This window comes from Erpetoichthys calabaricus, chromosome 2 (assembly GCF_900747795.2).
Source record: "Erpetoichthys calabaricus chromosome 2, fErpCal1.3, whole genome shotgun sequence".
In the NCBI taxonomy this organism is placed as follows: Eukaryota; Metazoa; Chordata; class Cladistia; order Polypteriformes; family Polypteridae; genus Erpetoichthys; species Erpetoichthys calabaricus.
In genome coordinates, this window is record NC_041395.2 from 188992582 (window position 1) to 189008002 (window position 15421).

At 38.8% G+C, this 15421-nt stretch overlaps 1 protein-coding gene across 1 annotated transcript in view; it reads right to left on the bottom strand.

Annotated features, from left to right (window-relative positions):
• Positions 1-2387: 2387 nt before the first annotated feature.
• Positions 2388-15421, bottom strand: part of sdhaf2 (succinate dehydrogenase complex assembly factor 2) — a 64693-nt gene continuing 51659 nt past the window's right edge. The window contains exons 3-4 of the mRNA XM_051922072.1: positions 3493-3602; positions 2388-3316 (exon numbers count right to left, since the gene is read on the bottom strand). Of these exons, the coding sequence (XP_051778032.1) occupies positions 3186-3316; positions 3493-3602 (241 nt within the window). The 3' untranslated portion in view covers positions 2388-3185. The remainder of the gene's footprint in view (positions 3317-3492; positions 3603-15421) is intronic.

The window sequence follows — 15421 nt, forward strand, 5'->3', positions numbered from 1 at the left end:
TATTGGCTAACTAAAAAGATTACAATATGCAAGTTTTTGAGGTTAACTCAGACCCCTTTTTCAGGCAAGATGTAATCAAGTGCCTTAAAATTTGTAAATGAAATGCAGTTTATTTCAGTGTATATGGTAAAGCCTGCATCTTCTTCAGGAGAAGGGGCCTGAGTTGCCTCGAAAGCTTGCATGTTGTAATCGTTTTAGTTAGCCAATAAAAGGTGTCATTTTGCTTGACTTCTCACTATACAGTATACTGTACATCTCAACTCAACATAAACATGGAAACCGGCATATGCAACATTTTTGTCTGTATGCATCGTTTATACATAAGGCCCCAGGTCTTGCACCTCTTGTTCATGTTCTTGGGTAGTCACTATCAATGTTCCCTCTAAGGAGTAGCATATAGTGAGCAAAAAACATTGTTTATGAGCGACATTTTGTTTAAGCCAAAAATTTATGAGCACCAACTCCGACGGTCGGAGTGAGCGATCGTGCGGGAAGTATGAGCGACGCTCTGAATTCGTGTGAGCGATTGCTCACGCGCTCAGCTTAGAGGGAACATTGGTCACTATGGGAGTCTGTTCCATCATCCTCCTTCTGACACCACTGTAGCGACTAATGAGACAGTGAGGGAGAGATGGACACACACACACAATTTGTTCTTGGAATGTGGAAACCAACAAATGCTGTTTTAATTGAAACTCTATAGTATAAAGATAAGCTGTGAATAACCTCCTCCACCAAACCTTACAGCTTGGGATCACAAAGAACATCTCTAAAATTATCACAGATTTTAAGTTTTGATTTATGTTTTTGCCAAACAGGATTAAGGGACAAAATCTGAAGCAACACCTACATAATTGTTTTAAATATTTAGATGCTTCACAAAGCTTCAATCTGCACATTACTAGGTCTAAATGTTGTAGCAATGAACAATGGATCTATTCATAACCTTGCATATATGTGCAAGTGTGCAACCTGAACTTTCACTTTAGCAAAGGGACCTGAAAGCTTCAGTATATATTTTAATTGTTTATTTACACTTTAAACTCAGATCAGTATTTATTCAGCCAATTAAGAAGGAACTGAATATTTTAGCTTAACACTTACTTTAGCTGAAAGCTTTACTGGAATGGTGTGATAAAGCACATGGAGCACTGTTGCTATAACCTCAATTCTGGACATAAATATCTTGCTGCCTCAACTCTCACTTTTGATCAAGATCCCCATATGTTCTGACACTAGAGACATTTTGTCATTACTAGAGAGAATAACCCACTCTCCTTTGGGAAAATCATAACCTCACCTTCAAAGGATATTTTTGATCAGGAATATGTTCTGTGGTATCAACCAGCCAAATGCTACCACTCAGCCATAAAACAATGCCTTCTGATTACAAAGAAGCATTTTCATCTTAGTAAGCCATAAAACAGAAACCTGCCTCGCTGTATAACTACCAAATACCACCCAACCATGTCAAACTCAGACTGACCAAAGGTACAACACAAAATTCACTGTCAAACAAGTATAAACAACTTTGTATTTTTCTACAACCTATTGTGTATATGTGGAAAAATTAAGTGTATGATAATTTTTCCCTTAGGGAAGGGCTGAATTAACATTTCTCCACTTCATTTGCAATATATGAGATGTAGTCTGCTGCACATGGACCTGATCAAAATTCAGACTTGAACAGGTATGTGGCAGATTTAAGTATGAAGTAAATAAATGTAAAGTTTTGCAGGGAAGTATAAAAATATTACTACTTTTTTCGGCTGCTCCCGTTAGAGGTTGCCACAGCAGATCATCTTCTTCCATAAGAAGTATAAAAATATTACTAGTAGTAATAAATAGGCCTTACAATTTATAATTGACTTGCCACTATTAACACTCAGAGTATGCAATAATTTAGGCTAATAGCATACTGGATAACATAGCTTGCTGTGTTGGATCGTTATCATTAAGTTGTACAATGTAATCACAATGCCTCATTTAAAATATAATAGTGTTTTTGGCCACATTAAATAATAAACTAACAAACAAAAAAATAAATACTAAATAAAATAAACTAACAAACAAAAAAAAAATAAAAAAAATACTAAATAAAATGTAGATGAAGGTACAAGACTTTTTCTAGGACTATTGGAAAGATTAAACTGAAAGGTTTTAACTCCTGTAATGATCAAATGCACGTCATTTAAAATAACTATGAGAAAATAATTAAATAGTGGAGTTATTTTTTGTCAGGTTTTCTAATATTCTGGATTTTTCTTTTTCTAAATATCACTGAAATGGTTTTGAATAAAGAAATATATTCATTTTATTTATTTTGAAAACGTTTTAGTGAATAAGTTACTTCATGAAGAACAAACACAGGCTTAAGCAAGATCAAGTTAGCTAGCAACTTTTGTTTTTATTGTAATTTGTGTTGCAATGTTAATTGCCATCTGGTTAACAAAAGAAGACAAAAACTGTTAATGCAGTTTTTTAACAATTAAGAAAAATGCACTTTAAGAAACTGAATTTAATTAAGTATAAAGGTTCATTTTGTAAGTCTCCTAATTAATTTGCTGAAAATAAACCTACAATGACAGCGATTCTTCTGGATCAAACTTGAATATCTCTACTATAAATAATAAATAATGAAAGAATGCATAAAGAAAAAAGAAAAGACAATTCTTTTAAAATACTTGAATGCTTTGTGCATGCTCCCAGTGTATTTAGCATTAAAGTGATGTGTAAAAAATATGAGCTGATAGCCAAAGGCTTTTCTTAATCACATTTACTTTTTTGTTGTCCTAAGATCTTTGCATTTCTAATAAAAAATGTCATGCTTTACTAAATTAACATCATGATAAAGACCTGTATTTATTCTCTTAAAAAATATTTTTCCAAGGTACTACATATATAGTTCCTTATAAAATTTACTAATGTAAAACTACTATATCAATTACTGGGAATCACAAAACATCAGTCTGCTCAAGTAAACAAAATGCTCAACAAAGACAGAAAATAGTCAACAATGAAATGTTTGTTAGGAGTATCATTAATTCTGATTAGCTTGCTTTATAATGTAATAAAAGTTTTATATCCAAACTCAAGAATTTTCTACTTTAAAAATGTATAGCCTAGACAGTATACAAATACATACTCCGATGCATACATTTCTTCTTAGCATTTGCTCAGTGTTCTTACTGCTTGTTCTCAAACAGGTATTCTAGATCAGGTTGCCTTAGTCTTTGCTCTCTATTGTGATTCTTAGCATATTCTTTCAATTGGTCCATCACTTCATTGCAATATACCCCTGGTGTTGGTTGGGCTCCTGATGGAAAGAACAAGAAGATATTACAATCAGTTAGATTTGGACCTCTTTGTACATGGTAGCCTGCATTAGCATTTTATTGTTGCCAGTTCCCCCTACCACCTCCCCTTCACCCACCAAAAAGTTTATTTTTAATTTTCTATAATAAAACATTTTTTCAACTACTTGTAGCATACCAGTAGCCCAGTAATAGATGTCCCAGTCATTAGAAGGTTCATTGATGAGCTGGTCATACAAACACAGCTGACTCTCACTCATGTTGCTCAAATGCTCCTTTGCAAACAGACTAAAAAAAACCCAAAAAAAACAAAGTTGAGATATACCTGGTTGTTACCTAGTTAGTAATGCTGGACTACCTCTGCAATGATAGTAACTTAACATACAGTAATCTCAAATAGACATTTCTTGATGTGTTACATTAGATTTTGATTAGCTCCAGATTACAAAAATCATTGGTCCTTAAAGGTAACTTATCATCTCATACTAAGCATCAAAGGGCATATAAAAGTACTTATCTAAAAATATTTACTCTTACACATTTGCTTATATACTAGGTGCTGACCATGTAATGCTAATCACATTTTTTAATTATTTAATTATTCCAATTTCTATACCAGTGAAACCCAACCACTTTGAATTCATAATAGTCATGTAGTATTCCCATTAATATAAATAGTCAACAAATACATATTATGAGTTCCTTTATGCCACTTTGCTTGCAGATAATTAGCTTTTCCTTCTATATCTTTAATAATTTCATGGTTCAAATCCTTTTTTGAAAGACACTGCTGGTTGTCAAACAAGTGGACTAACTGTAGCCAGGTAAAGTGGGCTCCAGCAAAGAATAATGAGCCCTGCAGAATAGAAGTGTGACAAAATTTAATTTCTGGCGAGGATTTTAAGCCAGTCTTAGTGTCCAATACCTCAAGGCAAAAAGCCAATATCTAAAACTCTTGGTCCAAAGTGGATGGATGCCATCTACAATTTGGAACCACAATGATCTTTTGCTATCAACCGTCACCAGCACAATCGAGTTCTTAGCAGCAGTGACCTGGGGTGCTTTGGACTGGAATTTAAGTATGTTGCCCAGTAGTCAGTCAGTTGAAGGCCTGATCCATGACTTGATCCCCACTCTGGTATGGCTGGGTTCTCCTTGGAGTCAGATGATTGATTTATCTGCAGACCTTTATCAAAGCCCAGTTTCTCAGTTCAACTTCAAATGCTGTCATCTACGAAGTACTATGAAAGAGCCGCTTTCATCTGCTGGTGTAAAGACTTAGAAATTTTCATTTAAATAGTCAGCATGCTAATTCGTCATTGGTAGCTATTTAATTGATCCCAGAAATAATGTCTCATAAGGTGTCAGGCTTCAAAAATTAAAATTTACTATAACAACCCTACCCCCCTTATTGGCACTTGTATCAATATTTATTTACTATTAGAGGAGATGTGGAGCAACAAGGTATCGGACAGCAAAAAACCCTGAAACCGATCCCATTAATATAACAACTTAATAAAAGCCAAATGTTCTCTTACAGAGAATAAAAATACATCCAGGGATTGAAAACAAACAAAAGCAAAGAGAAGGTAGATTGTTATGGAGGTTATTAGTTATACAGCCATGTTCTGTGGAGGTTCCTGTAAAAAGCAAGAAAATTTCAGTTACTCTAAACATAAATTTGTCTCAGTGTTCACCGTACTCTTCCCGTAAATGGAAGGCAATGTAGACCTGAGTCCTCCAGCATAGTAAGCAAAGGTCAAGAAAGAAACCACAGTCTGGACGGATAAATTCTTAATTATTTTTAGACATTAACTATAACCAAAACAGTTAAAATATGTTCAAATGTGTAAAATATTAAGAACGTTTTTCCTTTTATGCAGAAATTTATAATTGACCGTATCTAAGATTAACAAGGTAAATGGTATAAAATACTGTACTTCTTCTGACAACGACCCTTAAATTAATTCATATGTCACTTAGATCAGCAAAAATTATCTCTGAACCTATCTATTAACACCTGTAACCTGCTATCTAAAAGTTTTAAAAAATATATATACATATATCCCAAGTACTATTTTATTTCCTCTTTCTTCACTAATTGTGTTACTAATTAAAGTACCACATACATTTCTATTTTAGGGTTTACAGGCTTAATAAAAATTGTCTGGAATGTTTCATTAAAGGATCAAATTATAAAAGTAAACTTTTCACCAGCTTTGTCGTCATATACACACCAGCATTCCAATCTGTTTCACATTTAAAATATATAAGTTACCTATAACACAAGAAGGGGATGAGAAAAGAAATTAATAGATCAAAATGCCTTTTAATACAAAATCTGTTTTTTTTTTTTTTAAATTCCCTCTAGGAAATTGGCGCATTCCCACCCATGTTAAGAAAGGGCTCCTTTGTCACAGAATCTTAACCTACGAAAATACTAGATTCTTTCACCTCATAATCTCCTATCAAAGCCAACTGATCTTGAACACTCTTTCACTGATACATTCCAGGGCCCTCATGCAAACAGTATGTGTACGCCAACTTCCTCGTTCTTCCGCTACATAAATCTGGTGTGTGTGACATGTAACGCTCGTGCATGCACCTGCCGCCCCTCCCAGAATTAGGCCTCTTTTTGAATATTCAAATCAATATAAATAGCCCCTTATGTTTTGCGTTCTGTGAAAAGACAATGGCAAAAGCACAAGGAAAAAAAACATTTCAGTGAATACCAAGTAGAGGCAAGGAAAAACGTACTATTTGTTGGTTTAAGCAGTGATATAAACAACAAAAGGAAGCTGATCGAGTGGCAGAGAAACTCAAAAGTTCATGTTCAGAAAGTTGCAAAGTGCCTGAAATGAATAAGAAGTGGTCAGATATCAAAGTCGCAGTGAAAAGGCAAGTCGTAGCCCCCCGTCCAAGTGTCATATGGAAGCGTATTAGGGTACAGAGAAAAGAAAAGCAAAATAGCTCATATGCCAAGTTTAGTTTTTATACATAGCCTGGCTAAAGGAAAGGGGTGCTCATACAGTATCATGCCTAATTTGGAGAACTTTTACACCACCTGTTCATATCTCTTTTATTTAGAATTAAGAGCTCTTTTAATTTTTTAAATTTTGAACAAACGTATTTCCATTCTTGAACACATTTTTATCACTCATCTCATCCTTTCAAACAGCAGCACATATGTTGATGCAAACACTCTCAAACATGATTATACATGTTTTAAATGCACACACAGGGATCCCTTTAACACACTATATAACATATACAAAATCACCATAACTGTCTTTAACACATTTAAACTCACTTCAGTATTATTATTTGAAGCATTAACACACCCTTTATCTCTCAGGCTTCTAATTGCCCTCTCTTAATTCACCACACTTTAAGACATCTGTTTACACACACACACTATGTTTGAAAACAAACACTGCAGCAAAGGAAAACAGAAAAGAAATGAACTCTGAAGAAGACCAAGTTCCACTCTCACTTAGTGCACTGCTCACGACAAGCAAACATCAATCAACCTCCCACGATGCTAGCTGGTGTTAAACGTCATCAAATAGGGAGCACAACACAATCCTCTTCAGATCTATATGGTGCTGGTCTCCAGATCAAGGAGATCTCTGTTGGCGAACCGAGTCAGTGACAAGAAGATCAAATCCAACTATGGAGAAATCACGCAGTACAATACCACAGCAAGAAAGCACTCCCAGGGAAAGCTACGCAGGCACACAGAATACAGCAACTCGACACAAAGAACATAAAAGCTTGATCCTTCACTTCCCATTGTTGGGCATGTTAGCTAACCACTGCGCCACTACAGAATCCACCGTAATAGTTCCCAAAACACACAACCTCACACACACACATCAGGAAAAAGAAAGGAAAGAAAAGAAATTGTCTCCATTTTATTTTATACTTATCAAAAGAGCATCTTTCCCTAAGACTTGATCAGGATCTGAAGGAAAGATGCTTTGCACATTTATAAACATTTTTATAACCAAAAGTGAAGACGTTTTCATTTTATCAAACAAAACACATATTCAAAACTCATTTCAACCCAAATTTGCTCAGAGCACTGGAAATTTATATCTGATATTTTATACACACAAGATAGTTTCAGCAAATTACAACTGAACTACATTACCCAGAGGTGTCCATGTTTCGCTTACTCCCTCACTCATACATACCATTCCACCACTCTCTCTAGGTTCAAACACTAAGTTTGAAAAAGCTGCTTTCAATCCACACAGCCCTAGTGAGAAGGAAGATAAGGTTTAAAAGATGCACATACACACTGAATAAATTCAGCATAGACACACACACAGACATCAGGGTGTGGTAGGTACCTATAATACCAAATACAGTGCACATTGCTTTCTGTCTCATCTACAGTAATTACATTATTTCCCCACAAATATGTACATAAATATATACACATACACATATATAGTCTATACACGCACAAATTTTCTTATCTCTTAATTTTTCTTTTAGTGGTCTCCTCCTACTCCTCTCTCAAGACTGTTTTGCTCAGCAAACTGTAAATACTGCTCAAATTGTTCTTTGATATGAACTAACATGAATCACAAGTATTTGAATTGGGTTAACTTTTTCAACAGTACTCTTACATTTTATTATCCAAATTCTACTTAAAATACTTTTACAATTCCCATATGCTTACTTTTTCCACTCCTAATTTTCTTATGCTTGTTTCAGTTATGCTTCTTTTATGAAATCCTAGTACACAGAAAAAACTAAACCTAAGCTAAGTGAGAGTATTTAAATCAGGGGATTAAAGTTACTTTAAGAAATTTCGTCCAATAAACTTTGTTATTCCTTTAGCAGATTTTTCCTGGCAAAACACACATTGCATTTTTGCAGTGTATTCTCTCTCTCTCTCTCTGTTCTTCTATATGCTGACTGCAAGCAATCAGACTTCTTCTAAACAGACTCCAGTTACAGTATCAGCTGTATCCACTTTACTTAACTCTTCTTAATTGCCATCATTCTTTATCATATATATATTACATAGTTTACTGTCAAATAATGCAAAGAGTATGTGACACATGTTTCACTCTTATTTGGGCTCATCAGGTGTAGACACTGTACTGCACCCCTTACGGGGATCGAACCTCGGACGTCAGCATCAGAGGTGAAGTCCCTTTATGTTGCGATGGCGTGTGGTTTGTTTATTTGCTATGAAGGAATATATATATATATATATATATATATATATATATATATATATATATATATACACACACACACACACACACATACATATACACACATATATGCACACGCACACACACACACACTATGGGGCTTTGCTTGCCAACCCCTTTCCCCTCCCACCAGCGCTATGCGCCATTGTGAAGAAGGGTGCTGAACGCATCCCAAGTAGACGTGGCCGCTCCTCCAAAAGCCCTCTTAAACGGTGACACAACGGGAAACAAATAACAGTTGTTTTTTAACCTCCTCTTTGCTCGATCAGCTGCTGGCTTGCTGCATGATCTGCATTTCTTGCAGTGATCTGAGCATTTAAAAGCCTGTATAGCAGCGGTCTTTTTGTCTCACTGCTTTGTCTCTCTTCTCCCCCAGACATCCTCAAACACTACTCGATTTCTTTTCACTGTTTCGTTATTTCACCAAGTATTGTTTTTTAACCTCCTCTTTGCTCGATCAGCTGCTGGCTTGCTGCGTGATCTATCAAACACTACTCGATTTCTTTTCGCTGTTCCGTTATTTCACCAAGTATTGTTTTTTAACCTCCTCTTTGCTCGATCAGCTGCTGGCTTGCTGCGTGATCTGCATTTCTTGCGGCGCTTTGAGCATTTAAAAGCCTGTACAGCAGCTGTCTTTTTGTCTCACTGCTTTGTCTCTTTTCTCCCCCAGACATCCTCAAACACTACTCGATTTCTTTTCGCTGTTCCGTTATTTCCCCAAGTAATATTTTCCGTTTGTTTGCGCTAATGCGATCTTTACTTTCCTTTTTTTGAGACTTTCAAATTTTCCTACTTCCATTATCTCTAACCTACTCTTTTATGTGTATCACAGGACTTGCTTCCAAAGGTTTTTGTAATTTATACTAACCTTATTTGAAGTACTTTGGCTTTCATATCTCTAATTGCTATACATCCCAAAAGGGACACTGACCTAACAAAAATCTGTGTGCTCAATTACAAAATCCCACTCACACTCGTTATATGCTTAATTACCTTATTGCATCTCTCATTACCTAGTAGTTGGGTCCCGGTGCTCTTGCACACTCACACTTGTCCCTGATCGTGTGACTTATCTTACTACCATTGAGAGATAGCAGAACTCATGCAGTCTGTCACTCAATCATTCCTTATTTATGTGTTTTATATATATATATATATATATTACTTTCACTTCACCTAGGTGCTTTTGTAATTCAGTAATGTTAACCTAAAAACGCAGTTGCAGGTCTACACTGGCACTTACTTACACAGAATTACATTTTATTCAAGCTCATAACACACTATATGTATATTCAACCCTATATGCAAAGCTTATATGTATATCTGCGCAGAATCTATATTCAGTCAATTTATCACCATTTCCTCATATCCATATTACTAAACGAGAATGGTAAACCGGATGGACGCAGGCACATGGGCCGTGGACGCAAAAGACGTAGTGCGCAGGCGCCACACAAAGCCCCCCTCCAAGCAACGGAAAAACAGAAAAAAGGAGTCAGACGCCGGCGCCACACAAACCCATGGCACACAGCGCCACACGAAGCCCATGGCGCACGAAACGGGACAGACACAAAAAAGAGGATTGAGACACACGACACACAAAGCCCCCCTCCACTAACAGAAATAAGAAATGAGGCGACGCGCCCCTAGAACACCAAAAACAAAGGAGTCAGACGCAAGCGCCACATAGCACACGAAATGGTACGCACACAAAAAAGACGATTCAGACCCACGACACACAAAGACCTCCTCCACTAACAGAAATAAAAAGTCAGGCAACGCGCCCCTAGCACACACAAAAAAAGGAGTCAGACGCAAGCGCCACACAAAGCCCATTGCACACGAAACGGGACAGACTACAGACATAGCACACGAAACGTATACAAAAAGGAGGATTCAGACCCACGACACACAAAGCCCCCCTCCACTAACAGAAATAAAAAATGAGGCAACACGCCCCTAGCACACATAAACAAGGAGTCAGACACAAGCGCCACACAAAGCCCATAGCACACGAAACGGGACAGACTACGGATTTCACACACTAACATAAATAAGAAATGAGACACAAAGCGCCCCTCCACTAACAGAAATATGAAATGAGGCAACGCGCCCATAACACACAAAAACGAGGACTCAGACACACACCCCAAAGTGAAACGGGACAGACTTAGGACTCCACACACGGTCACCCATCGAGCCCGAGATTGAGGCTCAAAAACGGAAGAGCAACCAAAAGCGAACACTCGAGATCATACAAAACACCCACACATACGGACAACACAACATATTTGAATCTGATTATCCCCGCCTAACAGTGAAACGGGACAGTGTAAGGAGTCCACAAAACTTCACAAATCAAGCCCGACATGGTACTGAAAAACAGGACTCACACCCCCACAACACAGTTAAATGGAACAGACTACGGAGTCCTCAAAGGGTCACACATCAAACCCAACATATTACAGAAAGCGATTTGTGTTTCGGAAAACGGCAGATACTACGATAGAAGCATTCGCCTACAACTCGCATCTGAAATCAACGTACAGACTATACAGCACATTCCACGCACTTCTAAAAAAAACACACGTCAACAAACGACGTCATACATAAACAACAACACAACGGACTACAATACATATACAGGCGCGACACCTCATGGGTAATCCATATTACTAAACGAACAGTCCGTATTAAACATATGTCATCTGAACACGTTCAAACTATGCAGCATAGGTGGATCTCATTACAATGATGCACTATTAACCGTACAACCACAGAAAAGGCTCCATATTAACAGTGACTGCGATCCTCCTTATTACTTATCCATATTACTAACGATAAAGAACAAACAAGTCATGAATTCACGATCACGGGTACAAACCGATACGGCTCAAGTAACGGGACCACAAACACGAACCCGCTTGAAAAAAAACAATAAACGTCGGCGCCTACAACGCGCTTCTGAAACCGCGGAAGAATAAATGTCTCGGCTCCAAAAACGCAAAGCTCAACTAACACAGTTACAGAAACGAGCCCAGATGGACAGACACAATGAACGTAGACGCATGCAGCGCGCGTCTCAAAGTGCTGAAACGAAACAGGCACGGGTTCAAAACGAAAGAGCTCGAGTCACAGAGATACAAAAACGAGAGTGAAGGGACAAAATAAATGAACGCAGACGTCTACAACGCGCATCTGAAATGCCGGAAAACAAGCAGGCAAAGCTCCAGTTAAAGAACAGGGACAAACACATAGAGAGCAGGTTACAGAACAAAGCCCCCCTGCCCAGAGTAAAACGAGAAAGACTGCGAACCGTCTGACATGCCGCAAGCAGGATAAAGCAAGGTCAAAAATAAAACACAGAGTAGATACATAGATAGATAGATAGATACTTTATTAATCCCAATGGGAAATTCACATTCTCCAGCAGCAGCATACTGATACAAAAAATAATATTAAATTAAAGAAAGATAATAATGCAGGTGAAAAACAGACAATAACTTTGTATAATAATGTTAAAAGTTAACATTTAACCCCCCCCCCCCCCGCGTGAAATTGAAGAGTCACATAGTTTGGGGGAGGAACGATCTCCTCAATCTGTCTGTGGAGCAGGACAGACACGGGCGAACGCTCTGTATTAAACGTGCGTCATTCTCACACGTGGCTGCCCAGCGGGCACGGGTTCAAAACGCCGGGGGTAGGTGAGCAAAGCGAGCAGGGGGCGGAGCCCCCTTGTTCTCCATAACCTCTATTCTATCCTATGCTCACCTATCTATTTTTGTAATGCTGCTATACTAGACCTATTCTTGCCCACGTTTCCCTGCACTAATATGTCATTTATTCTAATGCGGTCTTTCCCTCACACTAGCTCATTCACACACTATGCTAGCCCTCTCTAAACCATCTATTAAACAGTCCCTTCACTAAGCTATTCTTGCCCTATAACTATTCATTCACACCACCTGCCTCGATTCAGTCCTCTCCAGACTGTACTACTATGACAGAACGAGAGCAGTATCTTACGGGAATTTCACCTGCCCGTATTAGACCCCCGTCTTTAATCCGGGGCCGGTAGCCGTGGGTCTTCACCTGGAGTCAATTCACCCACTGATGGGCAAAGGAACAGAGGTGCTTTTAGCACTATGTGGCTTTTTAGCGTACCTCCTCCAGCACCCTCTCTAACGACTGGCTTAAAGCTCAGCAACTCCTTGTGCAGCCTCCTGCACCAGCCAGCCCAAGTGCAATTCACCGGGAAAGTGATCTGGACACCCCCGATACTTCCCCCTCAGGATCGGTCCAGGCTCAATAACTCCTTGTGCAGCCTCCTGCACCCATAACCTGCGTGATCACCAAAATTCGGCCCCTTCTGCAGCCTCCTGCACCCAACTGGTTTACACAATGGCTTAGGTTCAGCAACTCCTTGTGCAGCCTCTGCACCCCCCCCCATTGTCGTCACAGTGGAGCATTTAACCATAGGTCTTTGACTGACCATTTCAGCCCCTTGCCTCACCATGGTGGTATCTGTCAGTCCCTAAAGCTCGAGCTTTTTAACATACACACACACACACTCAGTCAATCACGTGACCTTACAGCAAACAGTGTAAATCAGCAAAGCGTAGCTGGCTTTTCTGCTTTAAATTCTGTGTACCTATCTTCTCCTCTGTGCTATACTGTTTTTTTTAGTGAGGCCCGTTTCCACTTCTCCGTTAGAGGGGCAGTCTCCATGGAAGCAACACAAAACACTTTCACAGTGAAAAAGTATTGCTTACCCTCTGTTTAGATGGCTGCCGTCTGTGTGTGTTCCCGGACCCTTGTCCCTGCCTTCGGATCAGCACTCAGCCTCTTCTCTATTCATGTTGGTTGGTCACCAAGTTTTATATTGTGGTAGAATCATGCTGCTCAAAGAAGGCACATGGAGTCTCGGGAAGGCAGCAGAATCAAGCTTTTATTGCGTGATGCATACATGGACTCAAAACAAGCGAGATGAGCCATTAGCAAATTCAGCAAGCTTACATTTATCATAATTCTTATCACTTATGCAAAATATTCTCCTCCTTCTAGTTCTTCCCATAATTACCTAATGTTCAAACCCACGATTACGTAATGTCCATCACTTTACCGAAACTGCAATCATTACTTACAGTAATACCCTGTGCAGATATCCAAAACTTATTCATTGATCAAGTACACATTTTAAGTTGAAATCGGGAGGACCCACTTATGAGACATTGTGTTGTTCAAATGAAAGTTACTTGATGTCCAAGCATCTCTCAAGGTTGAAGGTTTAAGCAGCTGCATTTCTAAAACAATAGTCTGCTTAGCCCTCTCAAAGTACACAGTGTCCTTGACTAAAGTTTATAAGCTTAGCAGCAAGATATTGGTGGCTTGTGGCTGCAAAGAGTAAAATAATAAAATAGGCAGACACAGGTTTTTATGATTTAACCCTTACTATAGAAATGTGGATTAAAAATTAAAAGAGCTCTTAATACCTATTTTCATACACGTTTATAATTCTCTTTGAATATATGTAAATCACAAACTTTAAGAATATTTTTTTCTACACCAGCCAGAGCTGTGTGCTCATGCTGCTTCGGCAGGCTTGCTGTTTTAATAGGCACTCCAGCAGTTGGCTCAAAAACTGCTCATTTGATTGAATGAATGCTACGTCTTTCTTACAGGGACTCATACCCAGGTTGATGCAACTAGCTTCTTTCAGTAATTGTACTGACATTTCAGTTACAAAGACAACACAATTGTTACAAAATGATAAATGGAATATACACGTATTATACAGTGGGTACGGAAAGTATTCAGACCCCCTTCAATTTTTCACTCTTTGTTATATTGCAGCCATTTGCTAAAATCATTTCAATTAATTTTTTTCCTCATTAATGTACACACAGCACCCCATATTGACAGACAAAAAAAAAGAATTTTTGAAATTGTTGCAGATTTATTAAAAAAGAAAAACTGAAATATCACATGGTCCTAAGTATTCAGACCCTTTGCTCAGTATTTAGTAGAAGCACCCTTTTGAGCTAATACAGCCATGAGTCTTCTTGGGAAAGATGCAACAAGTTTTTCACACCTGGATTTGGGGATCCTCTGCCATTCCTCCTTGCAGATCCTCTCCAGTTCTGTCAGGTTGGATGGTAAACGTTGGTGGACAGCCATTTTAGGTCTCTCCAGAGATGCTCAATTGGGTTTAAGTCAGGGCTCTGGCTGGGCCATTCAAGAACAGTCACAGAGTTGTTGTGAAGCCACTCCTTCGTTATTTTAGCTGTGTGCTTAGGGTCATTGTCTTGTTGGAAGGTAAACCTTCGGCCCAGTCTGAGGTCCTTAGCATTCTGGAGAAGGTTTTTGTCCAGGATATCCCTGTACTTGGCCGCATTCATCTTTCCCTCGATTGCAACCAGTCGTCCTGTCCCTGCAGCTGAAAAACACCCCCACAGCATGATGCTGCCACCGCCATGCTTCACTGTGGGGACTGTATTGGACAAGTGATGAGCAGTGCCTGGTTGTCTCCACACATACCGCTTAGAATTAAGGCCAAAAAGTTCTATCTTGGTCTCATCAGACCAGAGAATCTTATTTCTCACCATCTCAGAGTCCTTTAGGTGTCTTTTAGCAAACTCCATGTGGGCTGTCATGTGTCTTGCACTGAGGAGAGGCTTCTGACAGGCCACTCTGCCATAAAGCCCTGACTGGTGGAGGGCTGCAGTGATGGTTGACTTTCTACAACTTTCTCCCATCTCCTGACTGCATCTCTGGAGCTCAGCCAAAGTGATCTTTGGGTTCTTCTTTACCTCTCTCGCCAAGACTCTTCTCCCCCGGTAGCTCAGCTTGGCCGGACGGCCAGCTCTAGGAAGG